At 44.8% G+C, this 23,157-nt stretch overlaps 2 protein-coding genes across 3 annotated transcripts in view; both read right to left on the reverse strand.

The window, feature by feature from the left end:
* The window catches only part of PLEKHS1 (pleckstrin homology domain containing S1), a 79,995-nt gene extending 65,653 nt beyond the window's left edge, over positions 1 to 14,342 (reverse strand). The window contains exon 1 of the mRNA XM_060242670.1: positions 14,283 to 14,342. The gene's annotated coding sequence lies outside the window, so the exon portion shown is untranslated. The remainder of the gene's footprint in view (positions 1 to 14,282) is intronic.
* A 6,310-nt stretch (positions 14,343 to 20,652) lies between these two features.
* The window catches only part of CASP7 (caspase 7), a 30,150-nt gene continuing 27,645 nt past the window's right edge, over positions 20,653 to 23,157 (reverse strand). Inside the window, exons 6-7 of one of the 2 annotated variants that reach the window (XR_009555565.1) lie at positions 21,947 to 22,956; positions 21,859 to 21,909 (exon numbers count right to left, since the gene is read on the reverse strand). Coding sequence is in view for 1 of the 2 variants with exons in the window: in XM_060241609.1 (XP_060097592.1) it covers positions 22,733 to 22,956 (224 nt within the window). In the remaining variant the exon portion in view is untranslated. Of the gene's footprint in view, positions 22,957 to 23,157 lie in introns of both variants that reach the window. The other variant, XM_060241609.1, reaches the window with a different exon arrangement.

Here is a 23,157-nt window from a genome sequence, read left to right on the forward strand (position 1 = left end):
GGTTGCCTGGGTTCTGCATTTATGCCGGGGTAATTGCCAGGGCTCAGCCGTGGCGGGCGGCATCATTGTTCCAATACTTGGACATTATTTATAAGGGTTATACTGCCTTTAGTGGATCAGCCTGGTTACAGTACGACCAGGAATTTAGAATGCGGGCTGCCCTATATCCGTCCATCCAGTGGGATCGGATTCACCAGCAGCTTTGGCTGCAGGTTATGTCTCCGGCTAGGCCTAACCTGGGTGACCGATCAGATAGTGGTCACTTAGTGAGTAGGGCGTCCTCATCCGCTTCGTCGAGCTCTCCCCGCGGTACAGCGGGGCAGGCGGTTCAACCCCGCTTGCTCTGCTGGGACTTTGGATCCCTGGGGGTGTGTAATAGAAAGGCGTGCCAGTTCAAGCATGCCTGCCCCTTGTGTGGTGGATCCCACGCCTTTGACAGCTGCCCTAGAGCCCGTGGGCGCAGGAATCAAAAGAAGCCTGGCGGGGGCGGAGGAGCTTTTCCAGCCAAGAAAGGGCCCCAGCCCGATAAGGGTGGGACCGCTTAAGCGATGGCTAGCTGAGTATCCTAGGAGGGCGGACGCTTTGTACCTGTTGGAGGGTTTTAAGTTTGGGTTTAGGATCCCTTTTCAGGGGCCTCGAGTTGCGTTTATGTCTAGAAATCTTAAGTCTGTTAAAGGTTTGGAACAGGTTGTTAGAGACAAGATCGCTAAGGAGTTGGCTGAGGGAAGGATCCTTGGTCCTTTTTCACAGCCTCCAGTGCCTACTTTGAGGGTCTCGCCGTTAGGTGTGGTGCCCAAAAAGACGCCTGGTGAATTTCGTTTGATTCACCATTTGTCTTTTCCTAGGGGGCAGTCAGTGAATGATGGGATCCCAGAGCATTTATGCTCTGTCAGGTATACCAGCTTCGACCAGGCTATCGCCGTGGTGAGGCATTGCGGGGTGGGGGCTGAGTTGGCGAAATGCGATATTAAGTCTGCGTTGATCTCTTAGGATTTTCTTTTGAGGGCCAATTTTACATGGATAGAGCATTGCCAATGGGCTGCTCTGTGTCATGTTCCGCTTTCGAGCGTTTTAGCACGTTTTTAGAATGGGCTGTGCGAAAGAAAGTGGGGTTGCAGGACGTTGTTCATTATTTGGACGACTACCTGTTTGTGGGGCCTGTAGGGACAGGGCAGTGTGGCCAGCTGCTGGCTGGTTTTGCCGAGCTCACTACTGAACTTGGGGTACCCTTAGCACCGGAAAAAACGGAAGGTCCAACCCAGAGGTTGACCTTCCTGGGGATTGAGATTGACACGATTGATCAGTTGTCTAGGGTGCCTTTGCAGAAATTGGGGGAGTTGAGGGATAGGATTAATGCATTTCTTTATAGGAGGAAGGTCACTCTGCTGGAATTGCAGCAGTTGGTGGGGCACCTCAACTTTGCTTGCAAAGTGGTTGCTCCTGGAAGGGCTTTTCTTAGGAGACTGTGTGATGCTATGGCAGGGTTACGCTTGCCCCAGCATAGAACTAGGGTTACCTGCAGCATGAGGGATGATCTGAGGGTTTGGCTGGAATTTTTGGAGTCGATTAACGGGGTCTCCTTTTGGAGGGACGACTTGATGCTTGAGGCCGAACTACAGGTCATGTCTGATGCTGCAGGATCTTTAGGCTTTGGCGTTTATTTTCGCGGACATTGGTGCGCGGATGTTTGGCCTGATTCCTGGACCCAGGTAGGGGTGAACCGAGATCTTATGTTTCTCGAGTTTTTTCCCATTTTAGTTGCGGTTTGGCTGTGGGGGAAGGATATGGCCAATCACACTGTCCATTTTTGGTGTGATAACATGGCAGTAGTCCACGTCATTAATTCCCTTTCATCCAAATCGCAGAGGGTAATGAGGTTGGTGAGGGCCTTCACTCTGCGCTGCTTGCGGCTTAATATATTGTTTTTAGCCAGGCATGTTCCTGGGGTGAGCAACGGGGTGGCTGATGCTCTATCTCGTAAACAGATGGAGAGGTTTCGTCAGCTGGCCCCAGAGGCAGACGGAGAGCCGGTGCCAATGCCCCAGGAGCTATGGCAGATTGGAGAGCCGAAGCCTGCAGAGCGATAGGCCTAGCCATTGCGCCCAGCACTCGGAAGTCTTATGAGCGGGCCGTGCGGCAGTTTGAAGGCTTTCGGGCTGAGGTAGGGTATCGCAGGGTTTGGCCCCTCCCGGTGGAGGAATTGCTCCATTACTGTGTGTCTTTGCGAGGTAAGGGGTTGGCCGTGCGATCTATTAGGGGGTGCCTTTCTGCATTGGCTTTTGCAAGTAAGGCACTCGGTTATAGGGAAGATACAGCAGATTTTCGTCTTCGAAAGATGCTGGAGGGGTGGGCTAGAGAAGCCGGACCCAGGGCTGATACGCGGAATCCGGTGTCTCCGTCGATTCTGCAGGGGTTGAAGAGGGTATGGGGCGTGGTGTGTGCCTCGCCTTTTGAGGCATGTTTATTTCATGCCGCGTCCTTGTTGGCCTTTTTTGGGGCGCTTAGAGTGAGTGAGCTGGTTGCTCAGTCTAGAAACGATGTTTCTGGTAGGGCTTTGCAGCTGAGGGACCTGAGGTTGTTGGGGCCTAAGGCGGTTGTTACTGTCCGTCGCTCGAAGGCGGATCAGTTGCAGCGGGGTACTGTGCTTGAGCTGGGTAGTTGTTCGGAGCTCGAGTTGTGTCCAGTTAATGCGTTGGCTGCTTATTTGGCAGTGCGCGGGCCCAAGGACGGATTTTTGTTTATACACATGGATGGTAAGCCATTAACGAAGCACCAGTTCTGGGCGGTTACGTCTAGGGCGCTGGGTGAGTTAGGGTTATCAGGGGTGCGGTTTGGTACACACTCCTTTAGAATTGGGGCGGCCTCGACAGCGGCTGCTATGGGGTTGCCTTCCACCTCTATTCAGAGGCTGGGGCGTTGGCGTTCTTCAGCCTACAAGGCATACATCCGCCCCTTTTACGGGCAATGAGTGCATTGGATTGTGTGCATGAGTTGGTTCCGTTTGTGTTTAACGGTTTTTCTCTTTTTAGATGCTGCTGTTCCTGGCCAGAGGAGCCAGTGCCGAGTTCTCATCTGCGGCCATAGCTACGTCTTTTGGGCTGGTCTTCAAGCACGGAGAACTGCGGTCGGCTCTCAGCTGGGACTCAGCCAGCATGCGGTTATCGAATGGCAGGGGCGCCGGGGCCTCCAGTGGCCAGGCTTGCTGCCGTTGTTATTCAAAGATAGAGCGGGTCCTCCTCCACAGGTCTTAATGGTTCACCTGGGAGGTAATGATCTGGGGTTATTGAAGGGTAAGGCCTTGGTGTGGCAAGCCCGGGATGACTTCCAGCGCATCAGGGAGCGATGGCCAGAGACCACGATAGTTTGGTCAGCCATGCTGCCCCGCCAAGTGTGGCGTCATGCTGTGGACCCTGCAGCCTTAGAAAGAGCTAGGTATAAGGCCAATAAAGAAATTAAAAAGTTACTTGCAAAGGGTTTGGGCCACTATTTACCCCATCCGGATATTTCAGCGAGATGTCCTGACCTCTACAGAGGGGATGGGGTGCATCTCTCGGAAAAGGGTAACGTGCTTTTTCTGAGAGATTTGCAGCAAGGGTTGCGGGTGGCTTTGGGCCTCCCGGTGGGTACTAAGCCCTAAGTAGAGACTTGGCCTTATTAGTGGCAGGTTTTAGGGGTTTAGGACACTATGCGGCTAGGGGAGGACTGTGAAGCATCCCCCACTTTGGGGGAAATTTTGGGGTCTGGCATGATCGGCCTTGGGGTTTGGAGACCCGGGTTGGAGAATGCAGACTGTCCAGGAGGCTCGGCTAGAGGGTGCCTTTCCGCCGAGACGTGCGTCTGGGTTTGGGCCCTCTGGTGCGGGCCTCCCTGCTGGGCCTGCCTGGAGGGAGCTGAGCAGCTCAGCTCCGGAAGGGGGGCTGGGTCCTCGCCCGTTAATGGCAGGGGAGCGGTCGCGGTGACCCCTAGCCCTGGCCAGGCCGCTGGTGGGGTTCCCTTGCTGTTCATGTTGTAAGTTAATAAAGTGGCCCAATTTCAATCCAATATATCGTGTCCGACTCGTTATTCCGACCTTGGTGGGCAATCGTAATCTTGCAGCCTGCAGCGTAGCTGCTAGGCTGCTTAGAGCTGTTTGCCCTCCAGGGCGGGAGAGTTGGACCGCGCGCTGTTTGGGCGCGCTTTACAGGGGGCGGGGTTTAGCCGAGTCAACGGCTAGCTCCCTGTCCCTCTCTTCAGTCCCTCGACGATCGGCCCTCCCACCCGCCCTGTCTGCTATGTGGGCATTGCTGGTTGCCTCATTCGGGGAGCCGGGTAGGAATTTTTTACGCCCCAGCTGATTGGCTGGTGCTGGGGTGTGTTTTTCGCCTACCCTGCATAGCAGTGCAGTGGATTGTGGAATTGGCTCTGGGAAGGTGCCTTTAAATAGGCGGTCACTTTAGTTGGCAGGTTTTAGGGGTTTAGGACACTATGCGGCTAGGGGAGGACTGTGAAGCATCCCCCACTTTGGGGGAAATTTTGGGGTCTGGCATGATCGGCCTTGGGGTTTGGAGACCCGGGTTGGAGAATGCAGACTGTCCAGGAGGCTCGGCTAGAGGGTGCCTTTCCGCCGAGACGTGCGTCTGGGTTTGGGCCCTCTGGTGCGGGCCTCCCTGCTGGGCCTGCCTGGAGGGAGCTGAGCAGCTCAGCTCCGGAAGGGGGCTGGGTCCTCGCCCGTTAATGGCAGGGGAGCGGTCACGGTGACCCCTAGCCCTGGCCAGGCCGCTGGTGGGGTTCCCTTGCTGTTCATGTTGTAAGTTAATAAAGTGGCCCAATTTCAATCCAATATATCGTGTCCGACTCGTTATTCCGACCTTGGTGGGCAATTAAGAGTCGGGGTTATCCTTCCAAAATAATACAACAGGCTAAGAGCAGAGCTGATTTTGTTCCTAGAAAGGAGCTCTTTAAGAGTAAAATGAAGGAACAGGATAATCTGATCGTGTCTATTTTCCAAAAGGTAGACAGCTGGTTCAGATCTTACGCAGGCATTGGCATAGAGCGCAAACAGCATTAGGTGGTTTGGAATTTCCAGTAGTGGGGTGAAAAAGGGGACGAAGCTTACAAGACATGCTTGTTCACTCTGATTTGATTTCCAAAAGTGACCCTGCATCTCATTTACGTTCAGGGCATTTCAAGTGTGTAAAGAACTGGACTATTTGTCAGTCTAATGAGATATGTATAAATAATTTTACATGGTACTTGAGACATTACTCCAACTGTGAATCTTCCAGAATAATTTATTATTTACGTTGTAGCTGTATGTTATGTCACATAGGATCAACAATGAGACCCTTTAAGGTCCATTTCCTTGAACACCTGTCTCACGTTAAGACGAAGGTCATGGAGATTCCAATAGTGAGTCACATGGTTGAGTCTGGTCATGATCCTAAGTTACTTAGGGGTGGCATTGTATATAAAATACAGCAGAATGATTCACACAATGTAAAAGATGTGCACAAATTATTGTTGCAAAAGGAAACATACTTTATTCAGAAGTTCAACACAGTTATTCCCTTTGGACTAAATGCAGCTCTTGATTTCACTCCTTTTCTATGATACTTCAGTATGTTTTGACATCTTCGCTGAAACTGAATCCAGCGAAGACAGAAGTCCTTTGTCTGGGTTGGGGCGCTCAGGGAGGGGAAATACCTCTCCCGGTCTTCGACGGGGCGCCGTTGAAAGCGGCGCACCGGGTTAAGAGCCTGGGAGTTTTACTGGAGCCTGCATTATCAATGGAGGCCCAGATTGCAGCCACTGCCAAGTCAGCCTTTTTCCATCTAAGGCAGGCAAAGCAGTTGGCTCCCTTCCTAGAGCGCCAAGATCTGGCAATGGTGCTTCATGCAACGGTCACCTCGAGACTGGATTACTGTAATGCCCTCTACATGGGGCTGCCTCTGTACCGAACCCGGAAGCTGCAGCTGGTGCAGAACGCAGCGGCTAGACTGTTGCTGGGACTCCCTAAATGGGAGCACGTACAGCCTGGGCTGCGCGAACTGCACTGGCTGCCAGTTACATACCGGGTTCGTTACAAAGTGCTGGTCATTACCTTTAAAGCCCTATATGGTTGAGGACCTGTCTACCTTAGGGACCGTCTCTCCCCATATGAACCCCAGAGAGCACTGAGGTCAGCCGGGAAAAACTTGCTGACTATCGCCGGACCGAGAGAGGTGAAGTTGCAAAGCACCCGTAACCGGGCCTTCTCCTCTATAGCCCCAAGCCTATGGAACCAACTTCCAGAGGAAATGCGGGCCCTGCGGGACCTAGAACAGTTCCGCAGGGCCTGCAAGACCTTCCTCTTCAGACTGGCTTTCGCTGATGAAAATGGAAATTGCGAAGGAAACCGCCATCAGAAAAAGTAAACATAGCATTAGCACTTTTAAAAATTTAATCAATTTAATTTTAAAACTTAACCAGATTTTAATTAAATGCTTATAATGTTTAATGTAATTTTATTCATTTGTATAATTTAACCCTGAACTGTGTTGTTAGCCGCCCTGGGCCTGCTCCGGCGGGGAGGGCGGGATATAAATAGAATTTGTTTGTTGTTGTTGTTATCTTATCAGTGTTATTCTGTATTGGTGCCTTTAAGTGCAACTCAGATTATCACCTGACTGAATATAAGATTGAGGCTATGTGTCTTTCCCTTCAAAAATTGCTAATGCCACTGTAAGAAATTGACTTACTTCATGTAAATTACCTCTGAGCATTGGGTGAGTGTATTTGTTGATATAAATTTAACTTTTGCTTTCATTTTTGTTTCTTGATTCTTTTCAGCATTGCATTATCTTTGCATAAATAAGTTGCAATTCCAGATTATCAAAGTATATTTATCAGAAGTTATTAATCGAAACACGAAATTTTACCTGTGAATCGTATTATCAGTAGTACTTCTCTTCAATATCTGAATCCTTTCTACAGAACATTCATAGCATCATTGAATATCTTATCTATTTTTGCAAGGAGAAGTCTGTGTGTCAACAAAAAACTACTTTTGAGTAGTGTATCCTTATGGACTCTTATGTGATGGACTTTTCTACCTCATACTGAATTCTTTATTGTTGTTTTGTTTATATAAATATATTTGTTGTTCGAATGACTTTAAGTGCTCTATTGAAAGAGTAGTTTAGTTCTCTAAGTAATTTTCATGTTATAAATAAGATTAGTGAATTTGAAAGTCTTCTTTAAGTGTTGTGATTAATTTTCAAAGAACACATTTTTCTTGGTTTGCACCCACCTGGAGGCTGGCAGCACTAGACACAGCCGTCTTGGGGGAACTTGGTTAACCCCACCTCCAACAATCTGGTATATCTCCTGCAGACTAGAAGATTAACCTTTAGCTTACTACATCCTTTCCTCCAAAGTCTATCAATAAGTCAAACAACTTGAATAAACAGAATGAACAACTAACCACAAATAGGCCTGATCTCAGTGGTTAACAGGGGATGGGATTATTCTGCCCGGGCTTCCCTGGCTGGTACTATCTACAGCTCCATTCTCACATGTTGTTTTCTGAGTCTTTATGATATAGGAGGTGAAGGCAGCACTGCTGTGGCTGGCACTGGCTCAGATAATTCTGGAACATTACATGGCCAGGATATTCAGGAACTTCATATGGAGAATCCACAGTTCCATCATGGGACTCTGATGCATTTGAGGTTATTATGGCTGTGGAAGAATCTATCTCAGGTACATAAGGTCATAAGAAAATCACTGCTGGATCAGACCAATAGTCCATCTAGTCCAGCATCCTGTGTCACACAGTGGCCAACCAGTTCTTCTGGACAGCCAACAACTAGAGGTTGAGGTCATCGCCTGATGTTGCTTCCTGGATCTGGGATTCAGAGGATTAGTGCCTCTGAATGTGGATATTCCCCTTAGTCAGCATGGCTAGCAGCCATTGAAAGACTTATCCTCCATGAATCTATCTAATCTCCTTTTAAAGCTATTTATTCCTGTGGCCATCACTATATCATCTGACAGTGAATTCCACGTTTTAATCACTCTCTGTGTAAAGCAGTATTTCCTCTTACTGGTCCTGAACCTACTGTCCATCAGCTTCATTGGATGCCCTAGAATTCTAATATTTTGGGAGGAAAGCTTCTGTTTGTCAGCTCTCTGTACCCCATGCATAACTGTATAAACCTCTATCACGTCCGCTTTTAGTTGTCTCTTTTCTAAGCTGAAAAGTCAAGGCTCTTCAGACTCTCCTCATAGGGGAAGTGTTCCAGTGTACTACTGCTATATCATTTCCCCCCCTGGTCACCTCAGCATTCAGAAAATTATGCTGTCCCAGAAGGGCTGTAGGGCTTGTTGACTCCCTATGCAAAACAGAAGCTGGTCTACATGGCATCTCATAGCCATGCTGTCCACCTGGACTGTGTGAGAATGCTTCAGTTTGTCATAACCAGAGCCCTGGAACCCACTTCATTTCCACTGACAATTTTTTGACCCACATGAGGTGACCTGTTCTGGACATAAGGCTTGTGTGGGGTGGCAGTTATCATGATTCTTTTTCATGGATTGATGTTTCTGAGGGACTTAACTGTAAATATTGGGTTTTTGCAAGTCCTATTGGGTACAAATAAATCTACCAAATATTCCAGATAGGGATCTTCCAGCGGTAGTACATGGTGTTGTGCAGTACACAGCAAGCAAGTGGGAAAGTTTTGTTTGTAAGGTTTGTCCTACAACCTTCTTTAGTGTCGTTTCACAGTCTGTACTGTTTGGTGTAGTGGTTAAGTGTGCGGACTCTTATCTGGGAGAACCGGGTTTGATTCCCCACTCCTCCAGTTGCACCTGCTGGAATGGCCTTGGGTTAGCCATAGCTCTGGCAGAGGTTGTCCTTGAAAGGGCAGCTGCTGTGAGAGCCCTCTCAGCCCCACCTACCTCACAGGGTGTCTGTTGTTGGGGGGAGAAGATATAGGAGATTGTAAGCCACTCTGAGTCTTTGATTCGGAGAGAAGGGCAGGGTATAAATCTGCAATTCTTCTTCTTTCCAACAGCCAATTTGTGGACAAATAGTATGCTGCTGAAGTGATATGTCTGATCCAATTGATGGCCAGAAAGCCTTTGAATTCCTCACTAGTGAATATAGAGGCACTGACTGTTACCAAAATGTGTGGAAGTCTATGGATACTTAATCACTAACGGAACTCTTAAATGGAGGCAGCAGAAGTAGCCATTTTGATTGCAAAGATAGCCAGCCATTTGGAATGTGCATCCACCACTATCAATAGCATTGACCCCCTTAAACTGACCAGCATAATCAATATGAAGCCACAGCCAAGGACGACTAGACTATTCCTACAGACATAATGGAGAAACAGGCAAAGCAGCCCTGAATTGGTGACATGTGGATCTCCAGGTTGTTCAGGTAAATGCAGGCAACTCAGTCCATCTGCATTTGCAATAGCCTGACCTGCTTTATACAACATGGAATATGGATAAACTGCCAAATTGAGAGCCCATTGCTGAAGTCTAGCAGAGGCCTGTGGTGCCAGATTCTTCAGTAGGGTTGCTAGATCCAACTCAAGAAATGTCTGGGGACTTTGGGGTGGAGCCAGGAGCAAGGGTGTGACAAGAATGATGCAACTCCAAAGGGAATTCTGGCCATCAAGAGGGGTTCAGATAAAAATATGGAGCAGAGGTTCATCAGTGGCTATTAGCCACAGAGTGTATGTGTGTGTGTGTGTGTGTGTGTGTATATATATATATATATATATATATATATAAATTTTTGCCACTGTGTGACACAGAGTATTGGACTGGATGGGCCATTGGCTTGATCTAACATGGCTTCTCTTATCACATTTAAAGGGACACACACCTTATAAATGCTTTCCATCCATTTGGAAATAATGGATAGGGCGCCTTCTTTGGGGGCTCACAGAATTGGACCCATGGTCCACTCTTTTTGAAATTTGGGGAGTGTTTTGAGGAGAGGCACGATGCTATGCTGAAAATTTGGTGTCTCTACCTCAAAAAACAGTGCTCCCCAGGCCCCCTGATACCCACAGATTGATTTTCTATTATACTCTATGGGAACCAGTCTCCATAGGGTATAATTAAGTGCCAGCAGACATTTCCTTCCCCCACTCCTGCTTTCTGATAAACCTGAAGTGGGAGAAGGGCCTCCAAACTGTGGGATCCCCTCCAACTAGGGATTGGCAACCCTAGGTCCCTCAAGTACACTATCTGACATTTAGAGTATTAAAGGTAAGAATCTGAATTGTGCCCAGAAACAGATGAGCAGACAACGCAGTTCTTTTGGAGCATGGTGTCTTCCATTTCCAACTCATTCAGCTTCTCCAGAAACATATTGTTGTTCATGGTATCAAATACCACCAAGGGGTCCAGGACAATAAAAAAGGATGCATTCCTCTTGTCACTCTCCCAGTGAAGATTGTGAGGCAGCCAGCCAAGGCTATTTCTGTTCCAAACTTAGGGTTGAATCTAGGTTGAAATATGTCTAGATAATTTGTTTTCTCCAAGACTGCTTGAAGCTCTGTCACCCTCATCCACTCAAACTTCTTGCACAAGAATGGAACATTGGTCAATGGGTGATAGTGATTTAAGTCATTCTGGAACAGGGATGTCCTCTTCAGGAGGAGTTTCTCAACTGACTCTTTCAAACAATTGGAACAACACCTTCCTGCAAAGAGGCACGTATTATCTACTTGGACCCATTTGACTAAATCACCCCAAATTGATACTATTAACCATGATGGGCAAGGGTTAAGCCTAGGTGCAGTGGGCTACATTCTTCTAAACAGCTTGTCCACCACATCAGGCCTCACCAACTGAAATTAATTTGTCATCTAGAACCAGACTGCATTCCAATAACATTCTGAGATTTAACTGAACCAATAATTTGTGCAATTTTGTATGCAAAATGTAATGCAAAAAAGTCACAGTGGACCTGCAGGTTTTTCAGGTTAAAGTCCTCAGGAGCCTGAGATAAGAGCTCCTTTTTAGAACTCCAAAAAGCTCCTCCTGGTGACATTGTATAGGCACAATGGTGACAGAGAAGTGAGCTCACTTTGCCGCCACCACAGAGTAGGAATGATAATGTTCTCCCATCGATATTTAATCACATTCATTTCAAGTTTTTCTCCTTTGTTCCAAGCTGCTCAGTTAACTCAGAGGCAATTCAGGACTCTGCAGGAGGAGATATTGAGTAGCTATTGTTTCCTCACCCTAGGTCATATGTTCTACAAGTCAGCTAGTGTTGTAACAGTATCACCAACTTTGCTGACTGGAAAATCCGCAAGCGACACAGAAAACCTCTGGATGCATCCACTTTCTAGGACAGACCATCCTAACCCTTGCAGAAGTTTTGAGTGCCTGTGAATCTAAACCTTACCAGCTAATGATCAGTCCACTGTAGTGGGAAAGCGGAAAATTCCTGCATTAGCAAACCATATTCTTGGTCCCCAGGGGAAAACAAACAAAAAACCCAAATCAAGCATATATCTTACTACGTGCATAGAGACCAGAATGTTCTGGGACAGCGCCATGATCAACATGGCAGCCAATCTCATCTAGTGGGCCTCTGCATAAATGTGGAAGTATTTGGTGGTGGGTAAGTTGCAGCCAATTTATGGTGATCTTATAGGGTTTTCAAGGTAAGAGACATCCACAAGTGGTTAGCCATTGCCTGCCTCTGCATAGTGATTCTGGACTACCTCAGGGGTTTCCCATCCAAATACTAACCAGAACTAATTCCACTCATCAGCCAAGATCTGATAAGATTGAGATAGCCAGGGCCAACCAGGTCAGAGCATGGAAGTACTTCGTATTTAGCAAATACTGCTTATGAACCGTCGCATTGTTATCCATTGATCTTTGTTTGATCTGTTCTATCAGGGCCAACTTTACTTTCAAAGAACACAAAGCAAAGGCATCCAGAAGTCAGAAATGTCAGAAATCAAGGAGGAGATCTAACGAGACAATGAAAATATGACCAGTTGTACTGACATGCTCCTTTCTAATTTTACTTTATAAAAATAATAGCACAACTCAATGATAAGGATAATAAATTGTCGTAGGCTGCCAAGGATTCCCCTGCCCAGGAGGTTCCCAACCCGCTGGCCTACATTGGGCTGGCGGGGGGAACCTCCCCATACGTTGCTGGCATGATGATGTCACCTGGAAATGACATTGTCACACTGGTGATGTTGCATGGCGGCCGCTTTAGGCATTTCCGGGAAAACTCTATGGTTTTCCCGGATGCTCTAGCCATTTTGGAGGGAAAACTCTATGGTTTTCCCGGATGCTCTAGCCATTTTGGAGGGAAAACTCTATGGTACAATATGTACCATAGAGTACAATATGTACCATAGAGTTTTTACCTCGGGAAAACTCTATGGTTTCCCCGGATGCTCTAGCCATTTTGGAGGGAAAACTCTATGATGCAATATGTACCATAGAGTTTTTACCTCCAAAATGGCTAGAGCGTCTGGGAAAACCATAGTTCCCCCAGAAATGCCTAGAGCAGCTGCCGTGTACACTGCCATTGGAATGAAGTCTCTTCTGGGTGATGTCATTGTGTCGCACGCAAAGCAGGATTCTGGGGACTTGGCAACTCTAAATTGTCATGATCCTGGGCCTAGTGAGGCCTACAGGCTCCATAGAAGCCTGCCTAGGAATTACTACAGAAAGCATACATCTCCCAGGATCCCGTCTGTTCTTCTGACTGGGTGGCAAAGTTTTGGAGGGAAACTAGCCCAGAGAGGGGTGGGACCTGGGATGAAAGCTTAAAAGGGTCAAGCACAGACAGGGTGGGTTCTCTTTGGAAAAGGCTATAGGAGAGAAGGCATCAGGAGAGATCCCTTACCCAAGGTGGTGAGTTTTGGTATTGGAGGAAGGGAATGTCTAGCTAAATGTCAGAGCTTCTGTTTATTTGCACCCACTTTTACGGTATATATATTTCACTGTTTTTACCCACATTATTTGAACACTGTAAATAAACTGTTGTTGTTGTTATACTGCCTTGGTCCTCACATCTCCTTGGAGGTATTTACTAATAAGGAAGACAAGGGTGGTTGGGTGCTTTGGGCCCTCCCAAGCAGACACTTACCAGAGTGGTGGCAGCCAGTAGAAGGCCCTCCTATGCCCTTGCTGTGTGATATAAATACTTGGACTTTTAATTATTGTTGAATGGCGTAGTACTCTGCACCTTGTTAAGACTTATTTCTGCCAAATAAATACAATGCAAAAATGACAACACAGCAGTCTAATTCCAGAGATCTTGAGAATTCTTGGACTTTGAAATAGAAATTGTTTTGAAGTCTGTTGGCATGAGACCATGAGCCAAGCTACACCTCAAGATAGATCAATATTCTATTTAAGAGAAGGGTTGCCAGCCTCCAGGTAGCTCCTGGAGATCTGCTTTTACAACTGATCTCCAACTGGCAGAGATCAGCTTCCCTGGAGAAAATGAATGTGTTGGACTCTTATGGCATTGTACCATGTTGAGGCCCTTTCCCTCCCCAAACTGCGCCGTGTCCTGGATCCACTCCCAAAGTCTCCAGGTATTTTCCAACACAGACCTGGCAACCCTAATTGTACTGAATATCTATGATTTGCCTCCATGGTGAAGGCACAGAATAAATTACTATTAAGCAATTTATGGCCCAAATTATTTAATTAAGCACTGAGATAATTCCAAATGAAAGCCAAAGAAAAGCATAAGCAGTTTGTTAATTAAACAGTTGCATGCTTTGCCTCTTGATAGTTTAGCAACATTTAAGTTCTGCTTGTACAGTTTAAAGAGCCTATAAGTCTATTCACTAAAATATATCAGAATTTAAATTGAAAGGATTATCATTTGCAGAGAGAGAGAGAGAGACTAATGAAGTGGTGTAGAGGCTTCAGTCATCTGCAGAATTCAGTGCACCTTGAAGACTAACAATTTTATTCTATCACAAGATTTCATAAATTATAGATTACTTTGTCAGAATTTCAGTTTATGATTAGGATTGGTTGGGACAGAATTTTTAATTTTAGTACGCTTACATTTTATTTAGTGGTATAATGGTCCTTTAACCAACTCTCACAGGTTAAATAATGATAATTCCATGGCTATACCACCTGTGATTTGCTTTTAAAATACAACTTCTGTTAGCATAGCTTAATCATGTAACAGCCACATCAGTTAAAATGTTGATAAAGCAGCAGAAAGAAACAGGACTCCAATCGTCTTTAAGTCTAACGAACACTGCCCAAATGAAGGCTGTAAAAATACTTACAGGCATAGTGTGTTTGCCATGTTGAAGATCAACAACCTCCAACCACGATGCATTTCCTGAGCACTGAATTATTCCCAGTTCAATGCTGATTGTGCAGCAAAAGACTTATAACACAGCCTTCAGGATGAGTCATAAGGAAATACCCCAGCTGATGTTTTCTAACTGAAAGATGTTTGAAAGGGGAAACACAGTAGACGGTAGAATGCTAACACACATGGGATAAGTCCTGATAAATATTAATACAAAATGCACCCAGGTCAGAAAACAATGATAAATTCATTTCCTTGTTTCAGTTTCTTCTTAAAGTCCCTATAAACTTTTCAGAATGCTGACGTCTGACTTCTTGTTTATTTTATAGAATGGATCTGGTTATTTAACATTCAATGAGGAAGGATTATGAACAGAAAAGAATGTCCTTCATTTAATGTTGAAAGATAATGTTAATGTTGAAAGATTGTTTAAAAAAATAAAAAGTGTACAGTATTCACTAATCAATTAACCCAAATAATATAGACTTATATACAGGTAACAAAGCCCCCAGCTTTCTTTTCTAAACCTGGACTTTCCAAAGGAAATATTTCAGGAAAAGGAAGACTCCTCCCTCCCCCTGTTTCCTTTGTTATTCATTAATTTAGTTGGTCAACTGGAAGAGGAACAAGTATTGCCATTGTGCTCCTAAGGGCAACTGAAGGGCAGGAAAGCAGGCAGCACCATACAAAATTACACAAAACTGAGTTGGAGTGAAAAAGGCCATAGCTTTATTGATCACAACAGCAAGAGCTAAACCCCCAAAACTCTTTCAGGGAGTCCCCAACCCGTGGCGCAGAGTGTTAAAGCTACTGCAGTCCTAAGCTCTGCTCACGACCTGAGTTCGATCCCCGGTGGTAGCTGGGTTTTCAGGTAGCCAGCTCGAGGTTGACTCAGCTTTCCATCCTTCTGAGGTTGGTAAAATGAGTACCCAGCTTGCTGGGGGGGAAGTGTAAAAGACTGGGGAAGGCAATGGCAAACCACCCTGTAAAAAGTCTGGCGTGAAAATGTTGTAAAAGCAACGTCATCCCAGAGTTGGAAACGACTGCTGCTTGCACAGGGGACCTTTCCTTTTCCTTTCAACCAGAAGTGGCAGGCACACAGGCACAGTCACACACCCCCCCCCCCCCATTCACTGCCTAAAGCACAAAGGTGTGACAATTAAAGACACAAGCAAAATATTGCATTACAAAAAACATTGAGGGAGGGTGGGATGAGCAATTGAGCCTGACGTTGTCACACTGGCTTAGGCACTCAGCTTCAGCTACCCCTATGGACTTGCCACAGTTTCATCAGGAGTTCTGCTCTCATAATCTATCTGCTGCTATTGGCATTCTTCTGCAGCTCTTGCCTTGTCAGTTTAAGAATTCTCAGTTGCTCTGCTAACTCCATCCTAGCTAGTCTGATCAGACCCTACTCCAGTTGACCTGAAACCTATCCCCACAAAATTTTCCGTTGCTTTCTCTGGACATGCACATGCCAAATTCACAATCCTTGGCCAATCAAGTTCTCTGTTTGTTCTTATCTCACTGTGCTGGCAAATTGTGGCAGAATAGTTCTGCTCTGGCTTGCAGGTCTATTCCACTCTGAACTCCTAGGTTTTTCACAACACCTGGGAAGGCTTTTCTTTCACTCTCAAATAGCTTGCCACCACCACCTGAACTTTGTATGGAATTGCCCACTGGAAGGGTCAGGACTCCAAGCTTCCCTTCTAAGTATTGAGGCCCTGCCTCTGTGTCTCCTGCTGCCCAGTGCCTGGTCACCACAGTGACAATTTATGGCCTTGTGCACTGCCTGCCTTCTCTTGGTGCTCCTTTTAAAATAGCAGGTCTGACACTCTGGAGGTCTATGTGGCATAGAGCATCAAAATGTATAAAGTATTTACTAAAAATAAAATCTTTACAAGCATACATTTAGTACAGCACAGACTGAGCAAGAGATCAAAAAGAAATGGGTAAAGCACAAATCCTCTGTCCTTCTCTATTTACATGCCCTGTCACATGGTAAAATATAGGACAGCTCTTTAGCTCAGGAAGTTACAGATCCCTTGACACTTTCTCCTGCTGTTCTGGACCACACATGGTCAAAATGGCTGCCTCCCCCAGACCTCAGCTAAGAGATCTGCCTCCTCTGATGGACCCAGTATGAAAAGGAGCTCCTTCCTGCCACAAGAAGTTTTTATAATCTCCACCTCCTGACTAGGTCAGGCCAGGTCAGCAAACCAGTTCCTTGGCCACCTTCCTGAAGATTATTCCTAGAGTCCTCCAAATCTCAGTTCCTTGCTTGGAGAAGAGGAAGAGCTTGATTCACCCATTATCTCTTCTGCTAGATCTATTAGCATTTGTATGAAGGCAAGCTGAGGTCTGAGAAGCAATTGAAACAACTTTCCCCTTTCCAGCCTAATTTCTGCCTAGATAGAAAAAGCTGTTAAAATGCAAAGTGGAGGTTTTGCTCATTTCCAACCTATGAGGAAGAAATGCATTTCTTCACAACCAATATTTGCCAGAGTCAGGGGTGGTTTTTTTTGTAGAAAAAGCCTAGCATGAACTCATTTGCATACTAGGCCACACCCTCTGACACCAAGCCAGCCAGAACTGCATTCCTGTGTGTTCCTGCTAAAAAAAAAAAAAGCCCTGGCCAGAGTAATTAACTGATTCCTCATTAGAGTACTCACTGGAGGACTGTGCGTCCTGGTATTGGGGTGTGCTTTGCTTCTTCTACTGCCTCAGGTAACGGTCTCTGTGTGACCCCTGCCATTCTCAGGCCTCTTTGTCCGAGCTGCTGGAACTGTGCGACCAAACCCTCTTCTAAGTACTGTTGTGGAAGTACCGTTAATGCATTGACCAACAGGTATCCATAGCATGTAGCAGTGCCATCTGATTCCTGTGCTTACAGAGGTCCTAGAGGCATGCTAATCTGATCAAAAAGTTTGTTAAGGCAAAGGCCTGAAACTTGGCTGAATTATCAGCTGGGGCAGCAGGTGACTTTATGGCCTTACTGCCAGGGGAGATGGGAGCCTAGGGATCCGCTTGCTACTGCCCGCTAGGAGATCTGGGGGAGGCAGCCATTTTGACCATGTTCTGTCTGGTCCATGTAGCCCTGGTAGGTTTCTCTGCCCTAGTAGTTCTCTTAGGAGGTGTGTTAGGAGTCCCTATGAGGTCAGACTGCCTCCAGATAGTATTTACATATTTATTTAGCTAGTTATGTAGTATTTATTTATTTAGCTATGTATTTAAAGATCTGCTACATATTGCACAATCAGTGCCACCACTAGCAGCCTCGCGCCACCCCAGGCAAGGCACCCCCTGCTCTTGACTTCCTGCCTGCCATGTGCCCTCCCCCCACCTGCTGCTGTACCATGCCACCTGGCCGCTCCCATCAGGATGGACCAGGCAGCTCCTCTTTCCATTCTGCCCACCAACATCCCTATCTCCCTTTGTGGCAACAAGGGTGGGGGGGAGGAAGTTCCTCTGGCTGCCGACAGCAGCCAACCAAGGCAGGAAGAGGTGGAGAGGCAGCGAGAAGGAGCTAAGAGCTCCTTCCCTCTGCCCCACCTCTTGCCTTGCTGGCCAGCTGCTTTTATTTAAGCATTAGGGACATGGTTAATATATCAGATATTTGTCCATGAATAGTAATGACTAAGACATGTGGCTACTTTAAATGTGGTAGATGTTCCATCTGCTATTTAACTCTTGAATTAAAGAATTTATACACCCTAATGCAGGATGGCCAACTGTAGCTCTCCAGATGTTTTTTGCCTACAACTGCCATCAGCCCCAGCCATTGGCCATGCTGGCTGGGGCTGATGGGAGTTGTAGGCAAAAAACACCTGGAGAGCTATCATTGGCCACCCCTGCGGCCTAATGGATCTTACCTATCAAATTGCAATTCCAAGGGGGTTGTGTATTTAATTTTATGTCCATGTCAATTCATTTATGTGGGCATTAGCACTAAAACTGTTAGAACTAGAATTATCAAACACAGGTCCAAAATCAAAACTGGCATCGCAGATACCCCCATGACCCCTCATTTTCTGCAATAACATTATTTGCAGGATGACTTGAGCTTCTGAGCTATTTATAAACATGTTTCTCATCCCTACAACAGGACTGATATTTCTAATGTGCTTTTGAGACAGGAGGCATTTTGAGACAGGAGGTATCCAAGTAAGCACTGTTGTCTGGCCAATCACAGAGCAGTGCTATTTTTTTGAAACTGCTCTCTGTAGGGCCAGAGAACCTTTTGAAGGAGTCTGCCTGGCTGGACTCCTCCACTGCTGCTGTGTTGGTGTGTGAGAGAGATTGTGCTGTGCTGGCCCTTGGCCTCAGCTGCTGCTCTCTCTCAGCCTTACCAGACTTGCCTGGAGTAGAGAAGACGTCTAAGGTAAGACAGTCTTGGGATTCTTGTTTTTATTTTAGTTGGTAAAAGGACTTTTTAAGACTTAGAGTCCCTTTACTTATCCAGATTTGGGTGGTCGGTAGCTTATTTGGGGTTAGGGTTAGGGTGTTCTGCTGGGGGAGGGGGCCTGGGGTGGAGTTTTTTTTTTTGCCAATTTGCCCATATCTTACTTTAGTGAGAGGACTTTTAAAAGTGCAGTGTCCTTTTACTTTTCCTGATTTGGGTAGCTTGGATTTCTTGGGGTTAGGGTGAAGGGGTTTTTTTGGGGGGGAGGGGTTGGTAAAGTTCCCGTATTGTTAAAAGTTAAGGTTTTTTTACTGTTTTAAAAGGATTCTGTGTTTGATTTGTTGCTGCTGTTGTTCCTTTTCTCTTCTGGTTCTGGTTCTTGGGGGGGGGGCGCTGTTTGGCCTAATTTTCATTGTTTAAAAGGCCACTTTTTTAACAGTTTTCTTGGCCTTCTCCTGTTGTCCCTTTCCATGGTTCTGGTTTTTGGGGGGAGGAGCTGGCAACTGGGTGAGAGACCCAGAACCAGCAGGCTCCTTGTGCTTGGCCAGCTCTCCCCATGTTGTTTGGGGCAGGGCTGGAGAGTTGGCATCTGTAGATTGTGTGTTCTGTGGCAGGGAAGCTGGCACCTGGGTGAGAGACCCAGAACCAGCAGGCTTGTTGTGCTTGGCCAGCTCTCCCCGTGTTGTTTGGGGCAGGGGTGGAGAGCTGGCATCTGGGTTTGCTGCAGCCAGGTCTGTGTTTTGTGTGGCAGGGTTCATAGAGTAGATAGATGTATATAGTGCATTTGGGTCCTATAGAGATTCTCTGGTGTGAAGTTAGTTTTGGCTTTGGGTGCCCCAGGAATTGGACCCCGTGGCCCAATCTTTTTGGGACTTGGGGGGTTTGTAGGGGAGAGTCCCCTGCAAATTTGGGGGCTCTCCCTCAAACCCCCTTCCCTCCAGGCAGCTTCAAATATACCCTATTTGCCATTGATTTCAATGGCCCATAGGGTATAATGGGGCCGTATATTCGGAAATAGCCGCGCATCTACCATATATGCGGCTATTCTGACTATGGAATTCAGAAATATACGGGATTCCGTATTTTTCCCCTCCCCCCATATATTTCCGAATCCGTGCACTACCTAATTTTTTTTTTTTTTTGCACATCCCTAGTTTGGACATCAGTTGAGGTACTATTTCTACAACTGAGAAAGTTACACATTTACTATTTTCAGCCTGCTCTAAGCAGCTCTTCTGTACAATTCTATGCTGTCAGATCTCCTGTCATTTTCAAATCTATTATTTTTATTTATTTAGGCAATTCAGGGCGGATGACAACATTCTAAAAACAGTATAAAACAAGTTAAAAACCAAATCAAGCAATACAATTTAACAAATCATAAGAAGGTATAAAAGGTGGCTTAGTTGGGCGCATATAATATATACTAAGAGTCTAGAACAGTAAATAAATTTAATGTTACAGCAGTGATGGATTGCAGCAGTGATGGATTGCATAGGGCCAGCTAATGGAATAGGATGCCCACTGGTGGAATAGCTCCATTTTGCATGCCCTATGAAAGATAACAATTTGGTGAGGGCCCAGATCTCTAGGGGGAGCTGATTCCACCAGGCTGGGGCCAAGGTTGAAAAGGCCCTGGCCCTGGTTGAAGCAAGTTGAACGTCCTTTGGGCCAGGGACGGTCAACAGATGCTGTGTGCTGGATTGTAATGATCTCTGGGGCACATATGGGAACTGCTGGCCCCCCTTTCATCTTGAAATTAAAAAAAAAAGTTATGCATATGTGGTAAAAAAATAAAAGGTAATATCCCTATTGCAGTTTGAGATTTGTGGATTCTAGGCCTTAAAAGGCTGAATCAGTAATACAAAATTACCCATCTGTGTAGTTGAGTGCTCTGAATGTATGGATGTCACCCAAAGACAAAAATTAAACAAAAAAATGTTAAGAAATTACTTTTATTTCTTTAATTATGTTTCCCTAAATAATTCATTGACAAGTTTTTGAAGGAAAAGTAGATATTCCATGTTGCCTTACAATAATTATAGAAAAATATCTTTAAACATAAAGATAGGTTATATTTTTGCTAAATATACAGATGTCAAAAAAAATTCCTGTAATATTTTATCCTGAAAAACAGTACATTTTATTGTACCTCCATCACACACACTTGATTAACCTCACTACTTCAAGATACTTGCCAAGTTTTCCCATTTTATTTTATAAAGCTAAGAATAGATGCTTTGAAATCCTGTAAAAAAATTCTTACCAGGTAACTGACAGACAAGTGAACTCTGAAGCATTCAACAATTCTAAGTGCCAAAAATAATTCTTAGAACAACTGAGAATGTTTTATACCGTTTGCTTGTCTTAGGATTCTACTGCTGTTTAAAATTTATACTATTCAACAAATATACAAGTCACTGTCAATGTAAATTCAAAAAACAGTCTTTCGCACTTCATGGTGAATTCTAGTCACCACCACATGAAATCCCACAGCTATATTTTGTTTTGTCTTGCTGATGTCATTGTAGCCTTGAGTTTCATCATGGAATCCATAATGCAGTGTCCCTTCAGACAATGGCCCTTCACTGGATTCCATTTTACAGTGACTGAAAAAAATTTCTTCTTGATGTGAACAACTAAATTGATCTTTCACTAATTAAATTTTGATTGTTTACATTTATGTAGTTTCAGTTTCAATGTGAAAAAACTTTTTGGGCTAGTGATTTTACTTTCTGGGATGCTGATAGATTTTGTGGGCCAAATTTATATCAGATAGACATCATCCTTAAATAAAAAATAAGAGGTGATGTGCAGTAATGAAAACAGTAAAACCAGTAAGTACATGCAAAGAATAGATGCATTTGCACCCAGTAAACAGCTTTCTTGTAATAACCAAAATTCAGTAGTTACACAGCATCAGATGTAAAACAAGAGACAATGCTTGCCACAGGAAAACAATACTTTACTATTTGAGGCCTGTGAAGTACTAGATTAAGATGTGGTTCTTCTGTCTTTAAGAGAATGTTCAACCTGTGAATATGCATTAGAGACTGAGGTAACTATCCTGAGTACTGGAAACAAACAATTATGGTTCTTCAGCAGCAGTATATGATTTAAGACATTAGCACTGAACATTGCACTGAACATTGCTACAGACTTATTTATTGCTTTGTGAAACCATCAGATTGGCAGTCTACATTTGTTCAGCCTACTTTCATCATACTTTAAACAGACTAACAGTTTGCATTTGTTCAGTTTTATAACTACTGAGCTACACATTACAATGGATTTTTGTTAATGAATTGTTACGGTGTGAAGTAGATTGAATGTCGCACATAGTTTAGTGATCTCAAAATAGACTCAAATCCCTCCCCCATATTGGATAAAAATAAACAAACAGTTTAGCAGTTCCTAGGTTTTCTAAGGCTAGTTTGTTCAAGACTAAGAAAAGCAGAGAGAGATTTAAATGGAAGGATTCTAACAATAAATGGCTAAAATGTTACATCAGTTAGAGAAGGTCCATATTTGGACCAATAGAGAGATGTTAAATGGCAATATCCTCTGATATGTAAACATCAATATTCAATTACTGAAAACTTAAAAGTACCTTCCACTACACCTTGGTCATAGGTCTGTATAATTCATACCCTCCCTTTTTTCCTTTGCAGGTACTACATAAGTGAAATAAATATGATGGTTTCCATGTAGTGCTAGAAAAAAAGTTAAAATAATATAGAAACATAAAGATATTTCCATGATGTGGACAAAATAGCCTGGACATAGTGAATCAAGAGAAATATTAACAATATTTCTTTTAGTGTCTATATAAACAAAGTACTTAAGCACTGATCAATGTACACTCACATACACACTTTAGAGGCACCTAGGAAAGTATCTAATCTATCAATTGAGGTAATCATGGTATTGCATATTTCCGAAGAACAGCATCTGATTGGTTCCAGAGTTTGAGTTGATTTTTGGGAACTGCTGTTGATAATCTCCTTTGAGATGAGATTTCAGAAGTACAGTTCTTTAGTTAGCATGGAGACCACACAAGGAACTTGCTTCTTTTCACTAAAGCGAGGGTCATCAGACTGTGATTCATAGCTTGTAGCTACCTTGTAGTTAACCATGGTGAGAATCTGAAGGATCTCCAGCTGTTTTGCATACTTGCTCAGTACTGAGCAAAGAGACTGCACAAACCAGGAGCCTTTTCCTGGATTTCTCCAGGAATAATAACCTATAAATTAGAATTAGAAAACATGAATTAGAAGAGCAAAAAAAAAATTATAGGTGTCAGAAGCAAGAGTCACAAACTTCAACACATATTACAAGTTATGATTGTATCGGTTGAATGAAGAAGAAAACACAGCCTGTTGCTGGAGGTTTATTTCACAGCAACTTGCATTCCTGTAAAAGCAAGTCACCCATTCAAAAAACA

This window comes from Heteronotia binoei, chromosome 6 (assembly GCF_032191835.1).
Source record: "Heteronotia binoei isolate CCM8104 ecotype False Entrance Well chromosome 6, APGP_CSIRO_Hbin_v1, whole genome shotgun sequence".
NCBI classification, from domain to species: Eukaryota; Metazoa; Chordata; class Lepidosauria; order Squamata; family Gekkonidae; genus Heteronotia; species Heteronotia binoei.